Source organism: Petaurus breviceps, unplaced genomic scaffold (genome assembly GCF_028583685.1).
Source record: "Petaurus breviceps papuanus isolate PSGF00001 unplaced genomic scaffold, PetGlider_PUasm1.0 38, whole genome shotgun sequence".
Classification (NCBI taxonomy): domain Eukaryota; kingdom Metazoa; phylum Chordata; class Mammalia; order Diprotodontia; family Petauridae; genus Petaurus; species Petaurus breviceps.
This window is the reverse complement of record NW_027186304.1, coordinates 21,820,034-21,833,393: the sequence shown is the minus strand read 5'-3', so window position 1 is coordinate 21,833,393 and position 13,360 is coordinate 21,820,034. Positions and strand designations below refer to the sequence as shown.

The window sequence follows — 13,360 nt, the reverse complement described above, 5'->3', positions numbered from 1 at the left end:
GCCAGTTATTTCTGGGTGTAGTGCTGAGTATCTGAGCCTGGATTTGATCCCAGGTCATCCTGACACTGGGGCCGGTGCTCTTACTTGCTGAGCCACCTGGCCACCCCAGAGCTTAGACTTTTATCCAGATGATTTCACATCATATCACCATATCTTAATGTTGTTGTTGTTTGTCCTTCATTGTCAAAGAGGACCATGACATCAGGAAGGTGATGCTATGACTTGCAAGTGAACGGGATTTACGTGAGGCAGGACTGAAAAGTTACCAACCTCACTGTCTCCTCGGGAGTCATCTGGGTCCAGTGGCAAGATTTAGATAAGAACAACTGGAGAAACCCCCCTCCCCCATATCGTAATTATTATTCCACTGTTAAAGTCTACTCCATGAAAGCACTAACCAGTGGTCTTGCAGCACAAAAATTTCACAACCCCACTGGGTAGACAATTGATTTTTTTTTGTCTTCTCCCATGCACTAACCTTATATAAATGCTCATCTTTAATGAGAAGGGGATTGTAATATATGACCTCTAATACCCTTTCCAGCTCTATCATTCTAAGATCATCCCACTTTTGAGTTCCCTTCACTACCAGATTGTGAGTAGTATAGGATTAGTAATGCCCAGCAGTCATGGACCTTCTAATTCCACAGAAAACTTCATGGCAAGTGTCAAAGTTCATCCAATCAGGATACTTAAAGTTTGAGCTCTAGTGACTCTGAGTGTAGCCTGACCTCCCTTTTGGTGTACTTGATTGCTACCCCATCATCAGAGAGAAATGAAGCATCCGTACTGTCTCTTCAGCTGGTCCATTGATTTTTTCTCTTCCTCCATTCTTGCTTTCACAGCCTTTACAATTGTAGCCTGGAAAAGTTCAGCACCTCTGAATGAAAATTTAGAAATAATACAAGATAAATTAGCACCGTATGTTTGTCCTTCCATGAAAAAAATATTAAGGATTAGAAACCCATCACAGATAGAAGGGAAATGATTCTAAAATGAAGCCTTAGAATCTCTTGGCAAGTCAAATCTGTTTTCTAACAATTTAGTAAAAATTGCTCTGCTGGATTGGACAAAATAGTATAAGTGACTTTATAGACACATTTCCTTTTATCCCCAGTGCTTAGTGAATAGTAAGCATGTAATAAATACTTTTTGACTGTTTGAATGGGGCACAACCTACCACTTTTGTCAACAGGCTGCTTACAGCTTGTTAGCCTATGGATGGAAGAGAAAAGCAGTTGTTAAGCACCTACTATGCACCAGGTACCATGCTAAGCACTGTCCAAGTATCCCATTTGATCCTTACAACCTTGTGAGGTAGGTACAATTATTATCTCCACTTTGCAGTTGGGGAAACTGGGACAGTTAATTGACTTGCCCAGGATCACACAGCTAAGTAAGTGTCCAGATTTGTACTCAAGTCTTCCTGTCTTCAGGCCCAGTGATCTATATAGCATACTACAAAGGTAAGTGATTTTTACTTCCTAAGAGCTACATACTGATGTTAAATGATATGATAAACCAATTGTCTCTTGAAACTTGCCTTAAAGAAAGTAGATATCCCAACACAGCCTTATTCTACTCTTATTGGGAGATGTATATATGACAGTTTTCACACTAAAAGAGAGATCACTATATTGTTGAACTAATACACAACTGGCTAAAGGTAGAGGGTAGGACCTTCCCTTATTTTACTAAAATAGATCTATTAGTGGATTAAATGTACTTCAAGATATTGCTCCAAGTCAGTCAGTCTGAGTTGCATCCTAAGGTAGATTTAATTCACTAAACTTTCTCTAATCTACTATTTCGGCAGGCACAGAAACAAATTAGAGAATGAGCTCAGGAAGCAGAAAGTATTGAAAAGAGCCCTTGCAAAGTGGGCAGAGCCAGACTTGAAGTGAATCCTACCTCAGGCACTTATTAGCCATGTGAGCCCTGGCAAGTCACTGATCTCTTCTGGTCTCAGTTTACTCACCTGTAAAATGAGGAGTTTGAGCTTGATAAATGCTATGGTTCCTTGCAACACTAAATCAATGATCTTATGTTTAAATTGGAACACCAAGAAAGAGTTGCAGGTAAGACAAGACCAGAAATATTTCTGGTAATATGAGCAAGAAGGTATACATTTTATGTATACCATAAGGTATGCATCTCATATATACAGTAAGGTATACGTAGACAGGGCCTTGGTACTACATATCCCACATAGGTCTCTTTCATCTTTCTGTCTTTCTGACACTAACCCTCTCATATCAGGAGAAAGAAATTGATGAGAAAAGTAATGGAAAGGGCCTAGGGAGAAAAGAATACAAATAGTAGTAGAAAAAAAGACAAATAGTAAGTTAGGAAAGAAAAAATGGGGAAGAGTACAAATATGAAGTATACTGAGCTACATTATGCTATATAATAGTTAATAATAAGTAATATATAAATAAAGCCATCCATCACAAGTTCCCTCTTCTCCTATAATTCACACATCATGTACCTCTCCATCACTTATTTTCATCACCTTTGCTCCAGTTTCTAGTGAAAGGATAAACCTACTTGCCAAGTCCAACCCCTCAGTTAAGGTTCTTGATCACATCCCCTTCTTTCTCACCTGGGAGACTGCCTTCCATCATTCTATCCCATCCCTTAACCTTCAGTATTATCTTATCCACATACCCCTTCACTGACTGCTCACCATATGCATGTCTCCTCCATCATCAAAATACCTTCACTTGACCCTGGCATTCCCTCAAGCCAAGCCATAGTCCTATAGTTGATCTCTTTTCCATAGCAAAACTCCCAGAAAAGACCTTTAGTATTGATTGCCGCCATTTAACCTCATTCTCCCTTCTTAATCCCTTGCAGTCTGGCTTTGAACCAATCACTTGACTGAAACTACCCTTTCCAAACTTACCAAAATTCTTTCAACTACTCAATACAACAGTCATTTCCTCACCCTCACCTTTATCCTTCTTGATTTCTCTTAAACTTCTGACACTGTCAAGCACTCTGTCCTTGGCACAGCCTTGTCTCACCTGGCTGTCATGAGTCAGCTGACTGCTCTTCTTCGGCCTCCTTTGCTGGAACAACAACCTCTTCCCACCTACCAAGTGCAGTTACCTGCTAAAGCTCCGTCTTCTTCCTTCTTCTCTTTCTCGACTTTCTCTCTTTTGGTCCCTGACACATAGTAGGTGCTTAATGAATGCTTTTTGAATGATGGTCTTCATTTACCATCTCCAGGATGATGACATATCACTACCAGGGATGGTTTTTACATAGACATTTACCTTGATGCCAGGATCTGTGAAGCTTTTATGTCAGCAACCACATGGAGGAAATAGTAACTCATGAAAACTCTTCTTTGTAGCAAAAGGAATGCAAAACATATACTGTCCCAGATAATTCCAGCCTCACCACTGGGCAATTTACAATCCTTATGATCAAGAGCTATGACAGTAAAGCAAAGAAAGTTATGTGTTAGAATGAATACACTTAGAGTCTTTTTTTTTGGTAATATGTATATAATAGATTCAATTACACTTGGAAAATCACAGTAAAGCAAATAAATAATAAGAACTGTGGTATAAATGGTAATACCAGTAAATGGCTTATATTTTTATCATAACCTACAAATGCCTTATCCCTCAACAATTCATCAGTGGGTCTTTTGAATTTGATGACATGGATAATTCTCTTTCCTTCTTAATCACTAGTAATGATGGTCAAATTGTACTGGAACAGGAACCTCCAAACTTTTTTGATTGTGCATCCCTATCAGTAAAAAAAACAGCACATACTCATGTATATATTCACTTACTTATAAGTTATGTACATGTGCTATTATACTAATAATTACATATATTATAAAACTTATATAAAACAGAAATTAAAATAGCATATACAGTACTTGGTCCTTGAGTTAACAGGGAACCACTGAAGTTTATTGTGTAGTATGGGATGTAAGTGTAGCATGGTAAGACCCGACATAAAAAAAAATCACTTTGACAGCTATGTGGAAGATGGATGAGTTGGAAGATCCTTGAGGGATGGAGACTAATTAGTAGACCATGACAATACTCTAAGTAAGAAATGATGAAGGCCTGAACTTGGGTTGTGGTTGTGAGTAAAGAGAAGGGAATAGATCCAATAGATATTGTATTGGTAGAAATGATAATTTGGCAACTGACTAGCTCTGTGTAAATAATGATGCATTGAAGATGACACTAAAGAGGGCAACTTTTATGACTGGAAGGATGGTGGCACTCTTGACAGAAATAGGGAATTTCCAAAGAAGGATGACTTTGATGGAGAAAGAGAATGCAATAAAAATTGCAATGGGTACTATAATTCATTCATGCTTGTTCATACTATGCAACTTTTTTTTTTTTGCCTTTTGCCTTTTTGGAAGGCAATTGGGGTTAAGTAACTTGCCCAAGGTTACACGGCTACTTTTTTTGTGTGGGTGTTAAGTGTCCGAGGCCAGAATCGAACTTGGGTCCTCCTGATTCCAGGGCCGGCACTTTACTCACTGTGCCACCTAGCCGCCCTGAAACTGTGCAACTTTGATTAATCAGTCAGATGAGATTATGGGTCCAGAACACACCTGCCAAAGGGTTCCTCCCACAATGATCTGGGGGTTAAATGGCATACATACTGGAGGTGGAACTCCCAATGACATACAAACAACTGTTTCTGTGGGTTCCTGGGTGGCTGTTAGATAATAACTGCCCCAAGGGTCTTGTGATTGGTTTAGAAGGGGGAAGCTGGGAACCTGAACATGGGAGGGAAGAAGGACAGAGATGAAGGTAGGCATAGCTGTGATAGAAAGAAGACCTATGCTTGGTTAGCATACGGGAAGATGGGATGGGATGGGATGGGATATACCCCATTTCCCATTCTCTGATAGATGGATTAAGGAATCCTTGGGGTCATGCTTCCATCCTAGAACTCTGTTCTAGAGCATTATTGTCAAACCCCAAAAGAAATGAAAGCCACTAAGTAGGGTGAGAATGGGAAAGGTAGCACATGTTAAATTTTTTTTTAATTTAGGAACTTTGAGCACTTTAAAAAATTATATATTTGGTTTTAACATAAGATTCACTTCTCAATAAACATTCCCATTGTACTCTACCTTAAAAAAGTGAGAAGAAACCAATACAGCAATTAAGATTGATAGACTAATATTTCACTCTTAAAGTTAACCACATCTTAACATAAAGAAAGTATTCGCTATTCTCACTCCTCTAGGATCAACATTTTTCCTATTTCATTGAGATGTTTTCTGTGCTTTCTGACACCAATAGGGTAAGTCCTTTGGCAACAAGGGGACACCATGCTCCCTAAAGAGAGGTGAACTGGTTCTGGTTGGAAAAACAGAGGAAGTTAAAACTTCTGTCCTTAAAAAAATAAAACATTGCACCTCTCAGTAGTCACTATAGTTCTAGCTTAGGTGACCCATATAAAAAAGTTAGATGCTTTGCATTATTTTCAAGTTATGCCAACAAAACTCTGAGATAAACCAATATGACATTCTTCCTACACCTCTCCTACTTTTCTCCGCCACAGCATAATTTAATACTCACGCATTTTGTAGCCTTTGACGGTACATGCCAGGCTGAAGGCTTGGATCAACCAGCAACTATTTTTAACCAACGACTCAATGTAACCACATGCTCCAATCTGTAAGAGAAATGGTAAAAAAAATAAATACATAGACTTTATATACCAGTAGGAAATGTTCATTGGTCAGGATCCCCAAACATTCATGAAATTTATCACAACTGATTGTGGTTCATAATATATGTTACTAAATTAGAGGCAGCTACTCCCACTCTCTGCAGTAGCAAGTGGGATAAGTGAGGCATAGCTCTTTTCTGAAAAGATTCAGCTCCATGGAGTGGAATAAAGACTAAAAAGGAACTATCATACACAAATATCTTTTCCACTGTAGGTCTATAAACTTGTTCATAAGTTGTAATCTGAAATGGCAAACAAGACAAACATTTCCCCCAACAGAACATATTTCCTCAAATGTAGGACACTGATTTGGTTAGGTTTTTTATGTTGCAGAAATAGAAGCCACATTGATTGCCAAGGGAAAAACAAACATCTGTTTATAAAAAGGAAGTTATAAAATGCCCTTCTTTATGGCCCTTGACAGTCAAGTGAATTGGTCCCTTTTAAGTATTTTTCATATTATTATTCCCTTCCTGGTTTTGAGTTCTAGTAAATTTAACAACTTATTATTTCCCATTTTCATCTCATTTTTTTCCTGGTTCTATAATTTTGGTCATTCTCTCCTTTAAGAGCCTAATTCGGCTATCATGTACTCTGTGAAGGCTTTTGTGATCCCCTTCAACAGGATGTGATCTCTTCCTCTTCAAATTTCTCATAACACTTTGGAACTCTCCTTTATAATTTGTCATTATTTTGTATTATATTCATTTATATATCTATGAAAAATGTCATGCCAGGTTATAATCATTTCCTTGAAAAAAAATAGAATATTAGACTGGTAGATCAGGGGAATGATACAGAAATAGTTTATCTAGATTTCAGTAAAGTATTTGATAAAGTTTCTCGTTATTTTTCGTAGAAAAAGTCAACAATGGATTAACGTCTAGTTAGGTGAATTCAGAACTCACTAAATGGCTACATCCTAAGACTAATAATTAATAGTTTAATACCAGCTTTGAAAGAGGTTTCAGTGGACCACTTTGGTGAATCTGTGCTAGGTTTTATGCTATTTTACATTTTTGCCAGTGACTTGGATTAATGAATAGACAATGATAATAATAATAGCCAACATACATATACACACATAATATATATGTGTATATATAATGTATGTTACATATAATATATTAAATATTATATGTACATGTAATATATGTGTATATATAATATTACTTATTATATGCCAGTCACCACGCTAAGTATTTTACAATTATTATCTCAATTGATCCTTACAACTCTGGAGATTTGGTGCTATCATTATTCCTATTTTCCAGGAGGGGAAACCTAGACAAACAGAGCTTAAGTGACTTACTCAGAGTCACACAAATAGTAAAGGTCATATTTGAACTCAGATCTGCCTGATTCTAGGCCCAGCACTCTATCCACTGAGCTTCCTAGATGGCATACTTATCAAACTTCTAGTTAATGTAAAACTTGGAGAGTTTACAGTGGAAAACAAGATTAGTATACAAAAAATTGTTAACAGGTTATATAATGTTGAATTGAATCCAATATATAACATTTAACCTTGTTAAATTTCAAGTTTTACCTTTCAGTAAAAAAAAATCAATTTGCAAGATTGGAGAGCCATAGCTAAATAGCAGTTCAACTGAAAAATGGATTCAAGGATTTTAATAGTATACTATTTAAATAAAACAAATAATACAACATGGTAGTCAAAAAAGTAAATGTGATTTTACACTACTTTAAGACAAATATAGTGTCTAGGCCTGTGCTTATTAGCATAGAGTCCAAGACTTGTTATAATGGGGATCTCACTACTTCAGAAAGCTACTCATTTCATTTTTGGAGAGCTCTAATTGTTACACATTTTTCCTCATATAAAATGGAAAAACCACATACAAAGACTTGTGTTTATTCTCACCCACCCCCACCCCTCCGATATTTGTTGCCTGTGTGACATCAGGCAAATCCTTTCAACTTCTTGGATCTCAGTTACCTAGTCTACAAAATGATGGGGATGGACTAGAAGGTTTCTGGTTCCCTTCCAGCTCTCACTCTATGATCCTTTGATCTCTGACTAGGGACATAATGGTTCCTTTGTACTCTGCCTTAGTCACACCTTGGGTCTTGTTTAAAGTCCTGGATGCCACGTTTTAGAAAAGTCATTGACAACCTGGAGAGCATTCAGGGGAAGATGGCCAAAAGGGTGAATACCATTAAGGTACATCATAGGATGACTGACTGAAAGAACTTAGGATGTTTAGCTTAGAGAAGATCTAGTGGGAGCATGATAGCTTTATTCAAGTATTTACAGGCTTGTCAACACTCCATTTTCTTCAAAGGGCAGACCTAGAGACAATAGGTTAGTTCACCATTCACTGAATGTCTTGACAGATATGTTGTTGAGGGAATTTTTGTCTAGGTACTGATCATACTAGATGACCTCAGAGATCCCTTCTAGTCATGAAATTTTATTATTTCAAGCTAAGAACAAGAAAAAAAATTCTTATTCTATCTTTGAAACAGGTACATAGAAGGTGATTACTTAATTGAATCCAACTAGAATGGGTATTTTTGAAACATTTCTTCTCAAATTTGGGAGCAATGTTGTGCGTCCATAAAACTAAATTTCCAATATATTAATAACAAGTTAAAATTATAATAAAAACATTGACCACATTCAAATCACCTCAAATTAAAATGCTAACTATAGGCCAAGACTTCTAACAACTAATGACTGAATTTATAGAAACTCAGAGATGAAATGGATTTGTGATAATCTATTTGAACATATAACAATTATAATAAACCCTATATAACATCTCACAATAAGGTGTCACCTAGTTTCTATTTAAAGACATTTTTATAGTAGAGAACTCACTACCTCTGAAGGCAATCCAATCCAGTTTTGGATAGCTTTTAATTGCTCGGGAATTTAGAAATCTCTCTATAAGCATATTCTAGTGGGGCACAAACTTCGGAAATTTCCTTCAAACCTGAAAGGCCTAGACTATGTATGGGCTCAGTGGCAATCTATGCCAGTGTTATTTAAGGAATTGCCAAACTAATTACAGATAGGCTCATTTCCAGAAGATTTTTTTTTTTACCAAGTAAGACATTTTTGGTTGTGTTGTTATGATGACCCATAAATTACACAAAAATACTAGATGGTCCTCAGTCCTGTGTGGCCTTATTCTATGTCTATAGAGCCACTGCTGAGTTTAATGGTGGTAGAAAAAAAATATTATTTTAGCAGGACTAAAAAAATTTGATACTTTTCCCTTCATGTTCTTTACTTTCAAGATTTCCTAGAAGTAGTTATGAGGCCTAAGTGAGAGTATCTGCTTTCTTTGTTCCTAGATCCAGCAGCTCCTCACTATCACATCACTAAGTGCCTTTAAAAAGCAGTGGTTTTCGATAGCCCTTTCCTTTTCCTGCTAGTTACTGCCTTTTTCTCTCATACACTTAACCCCAACACACTCTCTTCACTAAATAAATATCTTGGGTGGTAAGAAAGTGCTTAATATGCATTGACATTATTTTTATTATTGATAAGAATAATGGAAATAATGTTTCTATGGCCTATTCATAAAATAAATTATGCAGGAAAGTATGAACAGCTACACAGACTTTGATCTCCTTATCATTAACATAATAAGATACATGCCAAAAACAAATCAAATGAGTTTTACAGTTAGATTGCCTAGTGAGCTCATTCCTAAGTAGTTTGGAGAAAAGGAAGCCAGGAGAGAAGCCAGAAATCACTGCATCATCGTCCCTTTAGTGTATAATCAGTTATATACTGACATGTGAGTTAGCTGTTCCCTTCTAGCAATTGATTTTTGAGTTAGGGTCATTATTTGGAGAAGTATTAACCCATTTTAGCCTAATGAGTGGAGGATCATTTTTAAGCATGTGGAGCAGTAAATACCTGAATAGCATGTCTATAGCCTAAAAAATCCCTTTATATCATTCCCATTACTAGCAGGGAATAATTGAATTTTCCAGTGCTTCAAGAGATATACTTACCTTCAAATTTAAGGCTAGTATTTTTCCCACCTGAACATTAAAGCATATGTATCAATCAGAAAAATCATCAAACCATGCTAATGGGTGAGCCTACTGTATTTGTGCTTTTGGCTTGGTATCCCATATTCGAGGCCAAGCTGTTTTCTATGTTTCTGTTTCTCCCTCCATACAAAATATGACATATGAACATCCTTACACACTTGTCTCATACTGTTTCCATCACATAATAAGGTGAGAGTTAATACTCTCATAGTTCTCTAAGCAAGATAAGTGTTTATAAGTCAAAAAATCACAACTGCTAAATTCAGGGACTCTTTTCCATTCTACAAGACAAGGGCATATTAATATAAATGGGCAAAATATCACTTTTTAACAAGATGGATATTGATAGCATTTGATTTAGTTGTATAAGTTGTGAATATTTTTCAAAGAAATACCTCACAACTCATTTCTATAAATGCATTTCCATGTGTTTCACAACCTTGGGCTGGCTTGAAAAGAAAAAGCAAGTGAGATAAAGAGTCATTGGAATACCAAATTGGTAGCATCTGAACACATTGCCACAAGATCTTGGGTTTTTCTGAGAACAATATGATACAGCATAGGGCTTTTAATAACCACTGAATGGATTGTTTACTCTTAACATTTAGACCACAAATGTGTTATGGGCTGAACTACAACAGTTCCACTTACTGACAATATATTTTTCATTGTAATCACAAAAACATTGTATGCAATCAGCCAGTCCCAATAGCGGAGGATGCTTTTGATGGGTTTCAACAGCAAATCTCCCCCAAACAGCAGGAAATAGAAACAGGCCACCAAATAACCCATGCAGAATATGCTGATCCTAGTGGTTCCAGTAATGAAGATAATTGTAAGAACAAACCAGAAGAGATAGCTAAAGATAACCACTTTATACATGTCCAAGTAAGACCTGTAAAAGAAAAACAGGACAATAAAAGAATGAATAGTCAGCAAAGTTCTATCACATGGCAGTAAAATCATATTCAGCATTTTGCTGTGAACAAATTTTTCATCAACATTCATAAAACAGCAAAATTCTACAGTTAGCTCAAATATCCAAAGTCCCTTCTTGTCCTCTCTTAAGATATTTTAGTGACTGTGCAACTGAAGGACTTCTACTATTCAGATGTCTCATCTGCAACAATAAGATGGATGTTTATATTGATGTTTGCTGTGACTTCTTGTGCTTCTGCATTGGTTGTAGACCACCAAAAGAATGATTTAAGTTTTCTTTAATGGTTAATCTGAAAATTTAGATAAAAATATATTTCTACTGTCTGTATAAATTTTTCTAGGGGCTAAATTTAGAGGTGGATAATTGCTCATAGCTTTGATAAAGACACACAGCAAAATCACAATGGTACTTCCATTCACCTTCAAATGCCTGAAATTGTCTTTGAAAGCCTCCTTTTTTCTTGATAGTATTTTTGGTTTTTTCCAATTACATATAAAAATAGTTTTCAACATTCATTTTGGGAAAATTTTGAGTTCCAAATTTTTCTCCCTTCTTACTTTCCCTCCTCCTCCCCAAGATAGTAAGCAATATGATATAGATTATACATGTACAATCATGTTAAATATATTTCCACACTAGTCATGTTGTGAAAGAGGAATCAGAACAAAAGGGAAACACCACATGAAAGAAAAAAACAAAGAAGTAAAGATAGCATGGTTCAATCTGCATTCACACTCCATGGTTCTTTCAGTATTTTCTATCATGAGTCTTTTGGAATTGCCTTCAATCACTGTACTGCTGAGAAGAGCTAAGTCTATCATATTTAGTTATCAAACAATGTTGTTGTTACTATGTACAATGTTCTCCTGGTTCTGCTCTCTTCATTCAGCATCAGTTCATGTAAGTCTTTTCAGGTTTTACTGAAGTCCATCTTCTCATCATTTCTTATAGCACAATAGTATTCCATTGCATTCATATGCCACAACTTGTTGAGACATTACCCAGGTGATGGGGAAAGTCTCCTTTTTTCATGGCTAAGACAGTTTTGTCTAGTTCCCTTTGAAAGGGTGAAAAATCCCTTTTCCATGGAAAAATGTGGAAGTGTCCTACTGTTTCTGTGCTCTAGTGCCTGGCTACTGGCTTTTGAGAGAGTTATGGGTACTCTGAAGAACCCTCTTGAAAGGGAAATGGGGGGAAGGAGGAGACATGTTTTACCCTCATTCCATTAAATTTGTGCAGACAGAATGAAGCTAGAGTCTTCCATCTCTGGTTGCATATGGAATTTGTCTAAAATTTCCTGTCCTAAATTCTCTCTGACTTCTGGAACTATAAACAGTATAAACAGCTACCTCACATATTCTTCACCAGGTTATGCAGAGCCCTATTTATGAAGAGATAAAGAGTTGGTCTGTGCCTGAAATTCCTATCTTCAGTCATTTAGATGAGGGTTTGAATTCCTATAGCAAAAACTACTTGGAATGGTAACACTAAACTATTTTCATCCACTAAAAACACTGAAAATAGAGTCAGTCAACATGAGAGAAGAGAAGAACTGCTTGAGAAAATGAGGGGCTTTGGGGGGAGCAAGCATTTCTGTCCTGTCAGGCCTAGGGGGAAGGATGGAGATGGCACAGCAAGGGAGGTCATATAATTTGTAGGTTTGGGGCAGAAAATTGATAGGGTCAGAGAATTTTATTGAGATGTAGTGTGTCTAAAAAGAGAGCTGGTTTGAAGGTAGGAAAACCTGGATTCAAGATCCATTTAGAACATGATGGCTCTATAACCCTAAAAATTGCTAGGGCTTATTTATAGAGTTAAGTCTCAGAGACTAATACTAATTGCAAGGAAGATGCCAACTTGCAATGGTAGAGAGCAATGTTCCCTCTAATTTTTTTTTTTTACAACTGTGTGTATTCTACTGCTCTGAGCAGAAAACTTTTACAAGATGTGACAACTGGTTGGTACTTTTAAGAGATCATGTGACCAATCCAATGGCAATTGATAAACCAATTAGAATAGTAGAGTGTCAGGGAAGCAAAAAGCACTGTGTAAATAATGACTTAAAACCAATAGTATTTTTTAAAGGATATTTCAACTTCCCAGCAGCAATTCAGTATGGGTGGGAGCAAGGCTCTCATGTACCTACAGGGCTTAGGAGAGGGAAATTTCTTACCTGGGAAAATATATTTTCCCATACCATTTTTACTTCTTTGTTTTTTTCTTTCATGTGGTGTTTCCCTTTTATTCTGATTCCTCTTTCACAACATGACTAGTGTGGAAATATATTTAACATGATTGTACATGTATAATCTATATCATATTGCTTACTATCTTGGGGAGGAGAAGGGAAAGTAAGAAGGAAGAAAAATTTGGAACTCAAAATTTTCCCTAAACCAGTGAAATCAAAGGTCGGAGGCCAAACTGTCTCCTCTGTTTGGTTTTTATACTCTTCACACCTGGTCTTTTCCTACCTTCCTGGCCTTCTCAAACGGTAGTGCTCCAAGATTTTGGGTCTAACGACACTTTCGTCCTTGCTGTTTGTCACGTATTTCCAGACATCATTTCTTAAATCCACCCTGTATCGGTGTTCTCCTCCATGCCTTGAACGTTCTTCTCCTCTAGTGTGTAGCTTTTCTGGCATCCTTCAAGCCTCAGCTC

The 13,360-nt window shown here is 36.7% G+C and overlaps 1 protein-coding gene across 3 annotated transcripts in view; it reads right to left on the bottom strand.

The window, feature by feature from the left end:
• Positions 1–13,360, bottom strand: part of PIEZO2 (piezo type mechanosensitive ion channel component 2) — a 557,384-nt gene that overhangs the window by 93,421 nt on the left and 450,603 nt on the right. For all 3 annotated transcript variants that reach the window (XM_069099626.1, XM_069099625.1, XM_069099627.1), the window contains exons 26-29: positions 10,414–10,657; positions 5,574–5,670; positions 3,279–3,438; positions 791–880 (exon numbers count right to left, since the gene is read on the bottom strand). In XM_069099626.1, coding sequence (XP_068955727.1) covers positions 791–880; positions 3,279–3,438; positions 5,574–5,670; positions 10,414–10,657 — 591 coding nt within the window. The remainder of the gene's footprint in view (positions 1–790; positions 881–3,278; positions 3,439–5,573; positions 5,671–10,413; positions 10,658–13,360) is intronic.